This window comes from Priapulus caudatus, unplaced genomic scaffold, assembly GCF_000485595.1.
Source record: "Priapulus caudatus unplaced genomic scaffold, Priapulus_caudatus-5.0.1 Scaffold220, whole genome shotgun sequence".
In the NCBI taxonomy this organism is placed as follows: domain Eukaryota; kingdom Metazoa; phylum Priapulida; class Priapulimorpha; order Priapulimorphida; family Priapulidae; genus Priapulus; species Priapulus caudatus.
The window spans coordinates 113,014-127,308 of record NW_014577281.1 but is presented as its reverse complement, the minus strand read 5'-3'; the positions used below and the strand labels follow the sequence as shown (position 1 = coordinate 127,308).

General features: G+C 41.6%; 1 protein-coding gene across 2 annotated transcripts in view; it reads right to left on the bottom strand.

The window, feature by feature from the left end:
* Positions 1-780: 780 nt before the first annotated feature.
* The window catches only part of LOC106807522 (insulin-like peptide receptor), a 29,133-nt gene continuing 15,618 nt past the window's right edge, over positions 781-14,295 (bottom strand). Inside the window, exons 7-25 of one of the 2 annotated variants that reach the window (XM_014809879.1) lie at positions 13,392-13,539; positions 12,824-13,050; positions 12,511-12,637; positions 12,149-12,202; positions 11,803-12,014; positions 10,993-11,175; positions 10,119-10,314; positions 8,741-9,023; positions 7,941-8,028; positions 7,531-7,688; positions 7,103-7,260; positions 5,827-5,949; positions 5,389-5,462; positions 3,625-3,832; positions 3,332-3,464; positions 3,006-3,168; positions 2,689-2,818; positions 1,858-1,992; positions 781-1,362 (exon numbers count right to left, since the gene is read on the bottom strand). In XM_014809879.1, the coding sequence (XP_014665365.1) occupies positions 864-1,362; positions 1,858-1,992; positions 2,689-2,818; positions 3,006-3,168; positions 3,332-3,464; positions 3,625-3,832; positions 5,389-5,462; positions 5,827-5,949; positions 7,103-7,260; positions 7,531-7,688; positions 7,941-8,028; positions 8,741-9,023; positions 10,119-10,314; positions 10,993-11,175; positions 11,803-12,014; positions 12,149-12,202; positions 12,511-12,637; positions 12,824-13,050; positions 13,392-13,539 (3,299 nt within the window). In that variant the 3' untranslated portion in view covers positions 781-863. The remainder of the gene's footprint in view (positions 1,363-1,857; positions 1,993-2,688; positions 2,819-3,005; positions 3,169-3,331; positions 3,465-3,624; positions 3,833-5,388; positions 5,463-5,826; positions 5,950-7,102; positions 7,261-7,530; positions 7,689-7,940; positions 8,029-8,740; positions 9,024-10,118; positions 10,315-10,992; positions 11,176-11,802; positions 12,015-12,148; positions 12,203-12,510; positions 12,638-12,823; positions 13,051-13,391; positions 13,540-14,295) is intronic. The other variant, XM_014809880.1, reaches the window with a different exon arrangement.

The window sequence follows — 14,295 nt, the reverse complement described above, 5'->3', positions numbered from 1 at the left end:
TTTGTATAAGTACGAAAAGACTTAAAACGGTGTCGAGTTACCTAGTGAATGCACTAAATACCATATCTTCTGGCTATGGCTTTCGTACAATGGCTGCAGGCAAAATATTTTTGAATATGACCCACATTCATGCAACATCTGAAACAGCAACCAACAAGAAATGTGCAACAGTATTTCCAGCCTGATCAATGTCAAAATCAAATGCTCCCCCCAATCAAGTGCGCATAAAAAGATACATCAATCGCACCGCGGTGCACAGCACACCCCCGATGTGTTTCCCCCATGATTAACAACTAACACTGATTGCGTTCACATGATTAAGTACCACGGGACATATGTCATACACATTCGCGTGTGCGCATGTGTACCATGGAATAGTGGCCGGCCCAGCAGCGGGGGATTCGCAACGGAAATATGGACGACGGAGAGACAGATGACCACGCGAGTCGTTGTCGTCGTCGGCGGCGGCAGCGCAGGGTCTCCGCATTTCGTGAACACTCACCGCAGCCCCGGCGGAGGGAGCGAAGAGAGCCGGCGTAGCTGTCACGCGAGCTCACCGCTGCGACACGTGTGATGGGTCGAAGGTCGCAAGGTCAGCCACAGGGCACGTACCGTTCGGGGCGCAAAACGAGGTGACCTCCGCGGCGTGACTAGTCGCCAGCGTTTGTGGCATGGTGGCGATGGATGGCAGGCGGCGGGTGCGCGTCATGCGCGCATCGTGCGGCGGGTGCGCTTCATGCGCGCGTCGTGCGGCGGGTGAGTGCGTGCGCGCGTCGTGCGGCCGGTGCGTGCGTACGCGTGTCGTGCGGCGGGTGCGTGCGTGCGTGCTCGAGGAGGTTCGACACGTTCAAGCTGGACCGCTGCTAGCACTCTGTCGTCTTTGGTACGCACGTACTCATATGTAAATGACCATTGGCCATACCACCGTTCATCAGCTGGTAGCCACTGCTCTTGCTCGTCGTGCTACTGCTGCCCTTTGACGAGCCCTTGCTACCATCGCCCGACATGCTGATTGCACTGTTCCTCCCCGACAGAGGGCGCTGCTCCTCGTGCGGAGACGTGTCGCCGAGTTGGCCCATACAGTTATGACAGTCTTCCTGCGGCGTATTCTGCATGTTCAGCGATTCGTCCGAATGGCGACTGTGCAGAGATATTTCCTCGAGTTCCCCTATCTGAGCGCCAACTCTGTCGTCGTACTGACAGTCTAGCAGCGAGTGCTGCTGCTCTTTCAAGTACTCCTGGTCGTAGAACGATTGCTCACGGAATGATACAGGGAGGTCATCTCGCAGAATCTCGATGATTTCAATGAATGTCGGCCTCTGCTTTTGGCTCTGCTGCCAGCACAGCTTCATTAACTCGTAGCTGAAAGGCCGAACGACAAAATTGTCATTAATGCATTCGACGTTCTCGTGTATCTGCATTCACAGAAAAACTTGCTTAGCGAAAACACAGCAGGTGCACGTAAATCCACGCACAAGCAAACACATGATTGCAAAGACAAATAGGTTATGTCAACAGAACTGCACACGCGTACACACGCCTGCATCCATACAATGTCATATGGGCGCACCAACTACACATGTCTGTGTTCACGTGCACACACACATTTACACACGCCTGCACAAAAAGAAATGTACCACGTTAATCATGATAACTCTGTGACCCATTTACATGATAAATTCCTACTTTACGAACACACATAAATGTATGAACTTGAATAGCAATAACCTCAAATAATTTCAATATCCGCTATTATTATATTTACTTGTGTATTGTACACCTTGAAGAGAAGATGAACAAGTGCACTTGGTTGTTCGTATCTTTTAATATAAATATATAACAAGTAGATGTACTTACAACTGATCAGGACAATCTTCTGGCTTATCCATGATACCTCCACTGATAACATACTTCAACACTTCCTCATTTGATAATCCCTGATATGGCTGGGATGCTAGAGTTGCCATTTCCCAAAGCACAACCCCATACGACCTGAAAAGCAAGTTCTCTTTTAGCAAATTCCCAGACACTCACACCATGTAAAATGCACATAATTAAGCAAAACTAATGTAAAATAGCTATTCCCCTCATTTGAAAAAAGTTTGAATATATTCCAGAAGTATTTTATATCTTCTACGCAAAGGATTTGTACTTTCAAGAAGTTTTGTTGACTGCAACTATATATATCTTTTATAGTATAATGCTTACTTATTCATCGTATCCAACTTTACACGATTGGAATTATATTAATGTTTGTCCATTTCAGCATGTGATGATTCATATGCACGCAAAATTCTTTATTTAAAAAAACACAAGGATCTACAAGATATCTGTGCTGACATAACATGTGATAAGATAGAAAATCTGATTTGGGTGTTTGGCTATTGGACCCATTCACAGTTCAAATGATGTTAAAATCCTGAATTGGAAAACAGATACCTTATTTTCACAACTGGGAACCTTTTTTTAGTAATACTATATCTTATTCATTAATTTTACCAAAGATAACAGCTAAAATTCATAATAGGTTCAATTTTCCCAAAATAAATTATCAAGTAATAAACACAAATTACCCACTAAAGTAGTAAAGACTAATTTATAATAATATTTCTAAAACATAACATAACACAATAGTTTTTATTAATAGCAGCTCGATTAGATTATGTATGATTAACTACGCATAATTACCAAACATCCGATTGTGAAGTGAACACCCCATCCTTCAACGATTCTGGTCCCATCCACCGAACGGGAAGTAAACCCTTACCTCCCTTTCGGTAGTAATCAGTTTCATATATGTCTCTGGTCATGCCAAAATCTAGAAAAATTCAAACAGTCCTAGTGTTAGTTTAAATATTGAGATCCTCATCTGTAATCAGTATCACATCTAATTAACAGTTGACAGCAACACCAAAACCAGCCAGCACCAAATAAGCAACATACCTATGTAACAATCAGAAGACAGGCTGACCACCCTGACAAAAATACAATCAATAGCTACACACCTCCGATCTTGACAGTGAGGTCAGATGCAACCATGCAGTTTCTAGCTGCCAGGTCCCTATGAACAAACTTCTTCGCTGACAAGTAAGCCATGCCATCAGCTATCTCCCCGGCCCATCCTAGAAATTCACGGTCGGTGGGCGGTTCACGATTATGTTTTGCGTTCTGCAAAAAAATTGGTGGCGTTGAAATGCCAAGCAGTTCAACGTACAAACGTATCAGTTTCGATGTACTAATGTTCAAGCGCCGATGTATTAATGTTGAAGTGTTGACGCACAACATTTACGTGTAATGTACCAATGTCAGTGGCGACGGCACACGAACATACCTCAATTTCGGGGCGATGCATACGCAGATAAGTCTTTAAGTCACCGTTACCCATAAGTTCCATGACAACGAGTGTAGGCTGCCCTATGGATACCACACCCAAGAGTTTCACAACGTGGTGACAGTTGAAAGCTCTGGAATAACAAACAATCAACCGATGATCCTTTAAGAATAAAAATCCTCTCCCGGTGAGTGGGAGCACCTGGAATGCAGTTTGGCTCAAAAGTGTGCCTGCCACAAATGTGCCCTGGGCTTGTCTTTAGGAGCTAGGTGCACAAGAATTTGCAAACTTACTTCATTACAGACGCCTCCTTTAGGAACTCTATCCGCTCTCTGATAGAGGCCGACTCGTTAACGGTCTTCACAGCACAGCGAGTCTTCTCGTTAGGCAGCACTAGATCCTTCACCTCTCCCTCGTACACCATACCGAATGATCCCTGCCCAAGCTCACGGATTAGATTGATCTTATCACGTCCGACCTCCCACTCGTCAGGATTGTAGACTGCAATTATCAAAAAAGTTGTTTAACGTTTTTACAAAACAGGTTTACAGGGCTAGATTGTTCTAAATGCTTCAAATGCATCTTCATTATCATATACGACAGCAGTGACTAAGCCTTTTACCGAACTAGAAAGGGCAGTTGTCGCCAACTACATGTATCCCACGTGATCTAGTATGAATGAAATATCTCTGTAAGAATGTAGAAGGTAGGTCAAGTTAAATAAGTCACAAAGACAAAGGTTTGTTACACAACTCATCTGCCTGAGATGTGCAAGTATGTTAAAATTGGTTGCGTTATGGGTTTTGGTACGCGACACACCTTCTCCCCAAGATTTGTAAGTATACGAAGTTTGCTCTCGCTAGGTCAATTAGGGGCCGAGTTATAGAGCAGAAGGGAAATATGATGAAGGTCAAGGTCAAGGTAAAATAAAGGTTGCAGTGACCTGGTTTCGGTACACGACACACCTTCTCCCCAAGATGTGTAAGTATACCAAGTTTGGTCGCGCTAGGTCAATTAGGGGCCGAGTTATAGAGCTGAAGGGAAATATGATCAAGGTCAAGGTCAAGGTCAAATAAAAGCCGCAGTGACGTGGTTTTGGTACGCGACACACATTCTCCCCAAGATGTGTAAGTATACCAAGTTTGGTAGCGCTAGGTCAATTAGGGGCCGAGTTATAGAGCGGAAGGGAAATATGATCAAGGTCAAGGTCAAGGTCAAATAAAGGTCGCAGTGACCTGGTTTTGGTACGCGACATACCTTCTCCCCAAGATGTGTAAGTATACCAAGTTTGGTAGCGCTAGGTCAATTAGGGGCCGAGTTATAGAGCGGAAGGGAAATATGATCAAGGTCAAAGTAAAGGTCGCAGTGACGTGGTTTTGGTACGCGACACACATTCTCCCCAAGATGTGTAAGTATACCAAGTTTGGTAGCGCTAGGTCAATTAGGGGCCCGAGTTATAGAGCGGAAGGAAAATATGATCAAGGTCAAGGTAAAGGTCAAATAAAGGTCGTAGTGACCTGGTTTTGGTACGCTGCGCACCTTCTCCCCAAGATGTGTAAGTAGACTATGTTTGGTCATGCTAGGTCAATTAGGGGTCGAGTAATAGAGCGGAAGGGAAAGTGTCTGCGGCGGCAGCGGCTGGACAGAGATGAAACCATAGTATAATACAATAATGCCGAACCTTCCATACACGTATGTTATATCTTCTATATCAGCCTTTACTTATATGCATTAACATGGCAGCTTTCTGGCTGTGCTTGCCATGTTAATTCTAGCTGCATGCTGGATAGCCAGCTGCGATCTAGCTAAAAGTAAGAACACACGTTACACTAACAGAGTTGGCTTCAATTAGTGCCTACGTGTACATAGAAATCAACCTCTGTCCAGTTGCCAAAAATGTTCCTGGATAGCCTACAAACAAGGCTATGTTCCAAGAGCTGTTACTTTATTTGATTGACATTATTAACAGAGTGCATTGCATTAGAGCATCAACAACAGTGACTGTTTAGTGCAAGAAAACGAGATTTCATGGGAAAAAAAAGATATTAGTTACTTACCATCTGCGGAGCTCATGTACTCAGGGTTGATGCTGGTGATGAGTGAACCGTTCAGAAGCTCGTGTGCTCTGTACCTGAAACCAGAAACACATGTTTCCTAATAACCACTGGTGGCAGAGACAATGTGTGTAATAAATAACACTGCCTGAACGCCTTGATGAACAATACTTTATGAGTAATGCAAGCTGTGATAACTACGTGCAGAAAATCTCAATAAGAATCTCGTTCTAATATTATTAACAAAAATTCACACTTTTCCTACATAGACAATTCCAGCACATATCTTTTTTTTATATCAAACAGAACTGCTTACACATATACACTGGATTTAACACCTCGGCCTTGTTAATGGCCTGACAAAGAAGACCAAAACCATCCTAAAAATTTACGTATGTAATACTAAATAGGTATGAGACCTTTAGATCGGTGTGTTCATACCTTTTCTTAGCAAAAACCCATATAGCTGTTGTTATAACCAATAAGCCAGCAATGCCCACAGCACAGGCTATTGCAACAATGATTTCAACTGGTAGTCCATGGGCTTTCTGAACAATGAAGTATCTGAGAAAAGTCAAATTTGTGGGTTACCACTACTGAAATGCACGTATACACTTAGACTTCGTAAAATGATCTATAGGCAGAAATACACTGGATATATTGTGTAAACAGAGACCACATGCAACAAACACACATGGTACACCACCCAGCCATTCGTTGGAACAAAAATACCGGAAAAATAGAATAAAATATATTCAAGTAAAATACAAGAATAATATAGCAATTTCCAGGAATTAAGCAGGGAGTTGTACAGTAATACCTTGCATTACAATAACTGAAATAATGTAAATTTGCTCACATGGACTATGTAAATTATGAAAACTAAACTGGCAATATTAAACATAAATTCACTCTTATATAATTTTTATAATACGTTTTTCCCCAACGCCCAAAGATTTAGTGTGCTCATTTCCTGTAAGTAAATTATTGTAATACATATGCAACTAGCTGCTAAAAGTCACGCGGGCCAGTTTTTAAATGTCTCATCAGCTAATTAGATAGCTTCCCATGCTGAGACGAGAAGCATAGGCTTCACATTCAGTGTATGAAATGTGCATGCTCCTGCAATCAGTGTCCTGAATCCAGTGCAGTCCATGTACAGGACACTAATTCATAGTCTGAACATCCTTTCCTGTGTTACTTCATACAATCAATATGTTTGAAAATATTTACTTGCATTCATAATTTGGATTGTATTAGGGGAGATCATATAAGTATGTATTTTTTCCCAATTATATAATAGAAGTCAACTGTAAAATCCCGATTCACATTGCAGAACTTTGCATTACTAATTATTTTCCTAAAACATTAAATCCGTGTTACTGTATACACGTTCACCATACAACCATGACGGGTCACAGATGACGTGTCACACAACCATGAAGCCACCATTAACAATATGTCTATTGGGTGTAACACAAATCTAAAAAAATTACAAGGTAGGTAGGGGTTTTTGACTTTGTAAAACCAAACATATATTAACAACAATGGTCGTCTGCTATTTTAAATGCGAGTTCCATCAATTTCCCCTGAATTTCTGCACAAAAAGCACCAAAAAAAGTTAGGAATGTCAAAAAAGGTTCATATGGGAGATTTGTTTTCGCATGGTCACAGCAGTCATTTTTAATGGCGGCTTGAGGAGCCCACAGTATCTCACCTTTGTTCCGTCCAGTACGTTGTGTGGTCTTGGTATGGCAGTGTTCCTAGGGAGATGATACCTAGCTGAAAGGAATAGTTTCCTTCACCTCGGTAGAGAATGATCCCTCCATGTGCAAAAATCTGGCTTTTTGTGAAGCAACTCACTGCAGTTGTATTCTGAAACAAAAACACGTTACTAGCAGGATACATAATAGCTGTTAGTGACACATACATGCTAAATAATAAACATTGCTCTGTAGTCACTATTTTGAGAGAACGTGGGACCTTTCTCTGTAAAATATTAACCCAATGCATGTACCTTACACGATGCACGTGTACTCGGACCTGGTGATTCTCTCAGAAGATTTAAATTTTGTGGACCCAGCTACTTCTGACATCTGATAAGCCCCATTCCCTATTAGAAAATGCACAGCACATTTCGCATACCGACGAACTTGCTCCATCCATGAATTTCATCGAGTATCCCAAAATGACACCATTTGGCTGAAGAGGATCCGTCCACTTGATGATTACGGTGCTCTTCATTGAGGAGCTAGAAGAGTTCACCAACACCTCGATAGTCGAGTTGATCAAATCCGCATCGGCTGAAAATGTGCAACGATTATGAATGAACACAAACAAGAATGTGAATAGCAAGTACTTGATGCACAACAATGACCCACTGTTAACGATTCATTTTCCCATGACAACGGTTACCTATGTCTTTTTTATTTAGCTATCTAAGAATGCAATATATATATATATATATATATATATATATATATCATAGCATGTTTATATTACTATATACATGTTTACATATAAATATGTATATGGGGTAAACTTATAGCACATACCTTTCGGGAGTGTATTCCCGGTAGTCATGGCAATTGTTGAACAAAGCTTAGTGCCTGTATCTTTATCATACGCATGGCATGCCCTCACCTGTGATCATACAAAAATTCAAATTTATCAAAAACACACTAAAAATGTATGCAATAGCATAACCACACTAAATATGTATAGTTTATTAGGTGTCAAATTATTATTGCTTAAAGTAACCATTGCGAGAGTTTTCCAGTGTTTTCACCACTTTCATGACACCTACCGTTATTGCTTGAGTAACAGCAATTGTCTAGAGTAACAATAAAATGTCTTAGAACCTTCGTATTCACCGAAAACTGCCAGTTTCGAACTAATCGTTTTTGTAAACATTCGTTTTCTCTCATCTTGAACTAACAGGAAGTATGGATTAGCTTGTGCGCCACCACTTATCTGCCATAAACATGTACAGGCATGCACTTGTTTTCAATTCATCACCGACACAAATACAAGTTTACCAATTCTGCCATTAGGCATTATCGGCATACGATAAAATTTATTGCTGTTACGATGTGGTCAAATTCATTTTTCTATGCTATAACTGCATAAAATCTTAGTATTTTTATTTGTGTAATCAGTGATATTTCCGCTGTCAGGTGAGACTATATTCAGCTTTATTTCGTTTTTTCTGAGCAAAAATCTCGCAATAACCGTTTTAAAGTAGGCTTAACTGATAAGTTGATGTAAAACTGAAGTCCGAGTTGATGTAAACCGTCACACCTCACTTATACTATTACTGTCTTCATATCATCACATACAGACGAGGACGTCTTACCTCTATCGTATAAAACGTAAAGTGGTGCAAGTTCTCCAGTTCCACGGCCAGGTCTTTTGTAACTAAAGTTGGCACCTCCTCCACTTTGGTTTCGTTTCCAATGGGCACCCCATCATCATCGTCAGTGACAGCATATGTCTCGTTGATGGATACGCTGAGCTCTGTAGGCACAGCGCTGTCACGCCTGTCCATCGGAGAGATCTCGCGCCGCCGCCTGTTTGGTATGGCCGTTGGGAACTTCGTCTCCGGTGAGACTATTCTATCATATTCGCTTCCGATGTCCCTGCAAACAAAGGCAACGCCGTGCAATACCCACTCCACTTGCATTGTCTCTCCGTCCACACAGAATATAGCACATTACTAAAACATTTGGTGCCAGAATCCTCAAGCCATGTTTAACGTAGAAGTCTTATGCTTGCCGCACACTATCCGATTTTGCACTGTGCACAGCACTAACGCCCCGCACACTATCCGACCCGATCCCGATCGATCGGGCGGCCACCGCACACTGTCCGACTCAAAGTTGACGCAAACCATGGCACTCTCGTGGCGCTCCAAGCGGATTTAGCGTGTACTAAGCGTCGGGAGTGTTTCCCATGGTTCGAATGCCATTCCATTCGAATGCGGTTCCCATGGCGCAGCTCTGTGATTGGTCAATTTTCTTCAGCGCTCGTCGATCGGGTCGGATGGCCACGCACACTATCCGAGTCGCGTCGTAAGCCCTCGCACACTATCCGACCCGATCTGCTCCCGATTCATAATTCGAATCGGGCCAAAATGACCTCCCGAGCCAATCTTAAGCCTCCCGAGCCAAACTAGAACATCTCGATCCAATCGTAAGCCTTCAAATCGCGCTCGGGTCGGATAGTGTGCGGCTAGCATTATTCTACAGAGCTCATCATACTGACCAGCTCTAACAATGAAGAGGTTTTTTGTCTCAGCACAAAACGTAATCCCAGCACTTTTAACAACTGCAACATGCTAGCAGTGTTAAAAAAAATCCTTCCCGCGCCTATATGGCGCATAGGACGGTGCCTATCTCCGTTTCAGTAACCCTGAGGCCCCGCAGCTGCGTTCACAGTAAATGCTACAGTAGAGGGTTAGTCCACTGGTAGGCTAGCAGTGTTAGATTAAGTTTTATTTTGTGTTCTCTCATTGTTATTAACAATCATACACATGCAGAAAGGATGGCTAGTGTCACCTGGAAGCTCTACACAACTTCTATCAGATAAGACAAAAGGGCATTGGGTTGTGACTTGTCATTGCATGCTAGTTATGGAATACAAAAAATTGAGATCCACCAGGTTTAACAAGATATGGTACTCCATGGAAGACAGCTTGCTGATAGCAGTTCATTTTCAGGGAGGATATAAAATACCTTTTCTGGTACACCATATTGTGTAGAAAATTTTCAAACACAATCTGGTTGGTTTTCTCCTCTTCTGCTGGTGTTTTCTTCACGGGCTGATCACAGTCACAGACTGGACAATCACCATCTGTGCCTGTGGGCGTCGTCGGTTTCGGTATGGTGGGCACTTGAGGTGGGGTAGACGTCTCCCCATCTGAATCATGTCCTATATTTATACAATTAATACAACCACTATAATGTAATCTTCCTCATAATTTAATCATCACGTAATTTGTACTAATAGTGAACTGAACTGGTATAATTGTGCACCTGGGCATTGGATAGTTGCCAAACGCTATTGACTACGGCTACCACCTTGCAACAACTAACCATGCAAGCTATACAAGAACAGAATGAAAAGAAGAAATGTGCAGTCATCTACTTGTACGTGCCACATACAGTTAATACAAGAAATCTGAAAGTCCCGACTGCTGTTTTAAACTTGTGGTAACTGATATAGATAAACGTTGTCTAACCAGAAACATGTTTAGTGCAGGCGAACCCAGACGGTCATGTTAATTACTGAGTAGATGCAGGCTGACAAAGGTGGAGCCACTCACAATGTGTTGAGGGATAAAGAGACACATCAACTAGTCTACGAATGACGGTTACAGCAGCACTATAAGAACAAGTAAAGTTAACATACAACACACAATTTTTGCACTGCACTTTGTCTGCATGCAACATATTATACTAAGCCATACTATTTGTATTACTGCACTAAGTCACATTATTTGTGTTGCAAAATGCAAATAATTAACCATCTAAGTACCACTCTAACTACTGGCACTTCATTCAAGTAATATCTCATTCCATGATTAGGAAATCACAAAAACTGTCTTACCTTTTTTGTGACGAATGTCACTGCAGACATTCCAATCTTTATAATTTTCTGGATCATCAGGAATCTGCTGGAACCTGACCTCATAGTGGGTGATTATGCCGTTTGGGTGGAGAGGAGCCTCCCAGTTTATTCTCAGCGAGTTGACGTCTGCCTTCACGGTCACACTTCTCGGTGGTGTTGGCTCTATACCGCGTGACGCAAACATACATGATTGTACAATTACATATACTACATATATACATATTACAATTACATATACTACATATACATATTACAATTACATATACTACATATACATATTACAATTACATATACTACATATACATATTACAATTACATATTACAATTACATATACTACATATACATATTACAGAGACGATTTTTGGGTAATAAGACAAGAATAATACAACTCTGCAATATTTTTTAGTTAATTTGTGTTTGATTTAGACTACAGTGCAACTGCATTTCTTGGTGGCAATGAGCTATAGGTAATGCATGTGGTTTTTACAGTTCCCAAATGCCTGCTTGCCATACATTAATAATGCAACATCTGTCACAAGCAGCAATTTGGCTTTTTTATCATTTTTTTATGGCTATTAACTGAGTTTCCAATCATTTCTGTTGATATTTCACAATAAAATTGGTATGTAGCACTTATGATTCTACTATGATGATAACGGCAAGAAGGGATTAATTACACAGCACGTACTGCGAATGATCTACCAACTTGAATCCTTCTGCAACTGAATCAATCAATAAATCGAAAATAATCGAATGATCGAAATAATCAGCCTCGATAAACAGCATACCTGACGATTTGGTTGTAAAGTAAAAGATGTTACTCTGGGCCCCCTGAGATTCACGGGCTATCGTGTACGTCTTCACGTAGACGGCGTACTGCGTGTATGGTTTCAGATCGCCTAGCAGCTCAGTAATTTCAAGGTTGGACGTATCGTCAAAGCCTCTAGTCGAGTTACTATAGTTGTCTTCCTCAGGTGCAGCGACGTCTACCATTCTCCAACTGAGAAAAAAAAGCATTACGATTTTATCTTTGAAATTATCAACAACCAGTGCGCAAACAGGTTTCAAATCTAGCGGCATGATATCAACTCACTACACAGCTCAACTCAAATATTCTACAGCACTAAAACTCACTCATTACTACCGCAGGCATCTCTCCCGTCGAAGATTGTCAGGTTTTGGTGCAGGCTAGAAAGAAAACAAACATCATTAACAAATTTTTGCTTAATTGTAGAATGTTGTATTCAGAATTTCTACCTTTAGTAGATGCAACAATAACATCAAAGTCACTGACTACATTAGCATATTAACGTACAGAAACAATTAGTAAATGTGTTTCTAATAATTAATCATTACTCTCAATTTCATACATAGAAGAGAAAAAAACATAGTAATCACTAGCAAACCAAAACAAGAACTCGCTTCAACACAGTAATCAACGTTCTTCTTCGATTTTTCACTCATTATGAACACACTGGAGGATGCGATTTACTTACGCTTCTCGACAGTAGATGACAAAGCCCAACAATGACCGTGGGTCATCTGTCCTGTAGTTATCCCACTTCACTATCGCCAGCTCACCGTCAATTGGACGCACCTCTATTCTCAGCATTTGTATGTCACCTACCACCACAAAGAACCAGGCAGTACAATTAGCAGCCTGTTAGACTAGGTTTCACAACAACATCTCAGTGAATGGCCTAACGCCATGCGGCATAACATAGCGTGGTTCAGTCGTTATACAGGTACAAGGTAGGAAAATAATTTTGATTGTAGAACCTATTGGTTAGTGCAAACATTGAAACTCACATGCAACTTTGTCACCATTAGATGTCAATGAGATATCTGTGTCATCCATTCCTTTGCGCTGGTCTTCTGGCATGATAACGGCATTCGCCCATTGTGTGATGTTATTGGGGCATAGCTTAGGGTTGTAGTGAAAGAACATCTTTCCTTTGAGGATCGTGAGATTGACGTGCAAGTTCACATCCCAAATATCTTCCAGGTTTTGATTATCGAGCACGACAAATGCATGCCTGCAAAAGAAAATGACATACGAGCATAAATCATGAAGAAGAATTAGACAAGACAAGGCACAAACCCCATAGTATATCTCACATTTAATAAATATAGGACCTTTTCCTCTCTGGCTATCCTAGTCACTGGACAACAGTGACAAATGCTAAAACAGAAAACAATGGCTGACAAGGTCAAAGTGTTGATAGAGATTCTATGGTTCATGCTGATAGAATTTGCTAATTGTATCGACTGAATACAATAAAATTATTAATGCAGCATGCGCTTACACACAACACACGCACACATGCACGCACACGCACACGTAAATAGTTGCACAGTAGTAATTCGGTGCACGTACTTGTTGTTCAGTAATCGTTCACCACCAATTTCACGCAGATTCCTTAAGAAGCTGAGTGAGACCAGTGGAAATGATCTGGCGATTTTCACATAGTGTTTGACAGTATGGATAGAGTACAGATTTGCCTCCAGCTCCTTCACAATGTTCTCTGCAAAATAAAACATTATAACACATGTAATTGACTAGATGTGTCAATGACAAGAAGTGCCTCTGTTGATATACTCAGAGTATTGTAAAAATCAAAGTAATGCTATAGTTATCCTAGGGTGGAAACTCACTCAATTACTGGCACATTACAGAAGGAACTATCTAGTACACTTTCTAACTACATGACAAAGCATGACAATATTAAAAACTATAAAAGGCAGTTGTCGCCAACTCCATGTATCCCCCGTGTTCTCCCCAAGATGTGTAAGTATACGAAGTTTGGTCGTGCTAGGTCAATTAGGGGCCGAGTTATAGAGCGGAAGAGAAATATGATAAAGGTCAAGGTCAAGGTCAATGTCAAATAAAGGTTGCAGTGACCTGGTTTCGGTACGCAACACACCTTCTCCCCAAGATGTGTAAGTATACCAAGTTTGGTCGCGCTAGGTCAATTAGGGGTCGAGTTATAGAGTGGAAGGGAAATATGATCAAGGTCAAGGTCAAATAAAAGCCGCAGTGACCTGATTTTGGTACGCTGCCCACCTTCTCCCCATGATGTGTAAGTATACCAAGTTTGGTAGCGCTAGGTCAATTAGGGGTCGAGTCATGAGGGGGCGGAAGGAAAATTGTCTGCGGCGGTGGCGGCGGCTGGGGAGACATGAAACAATAGTATCCAGGGTTCTCCAAGCTTTTTCATTATAGTGTGGCGGTGGTACCGGTAAGCATGAGCTGAGGTGCTCGCACGAGCTGAGGTGCTCGC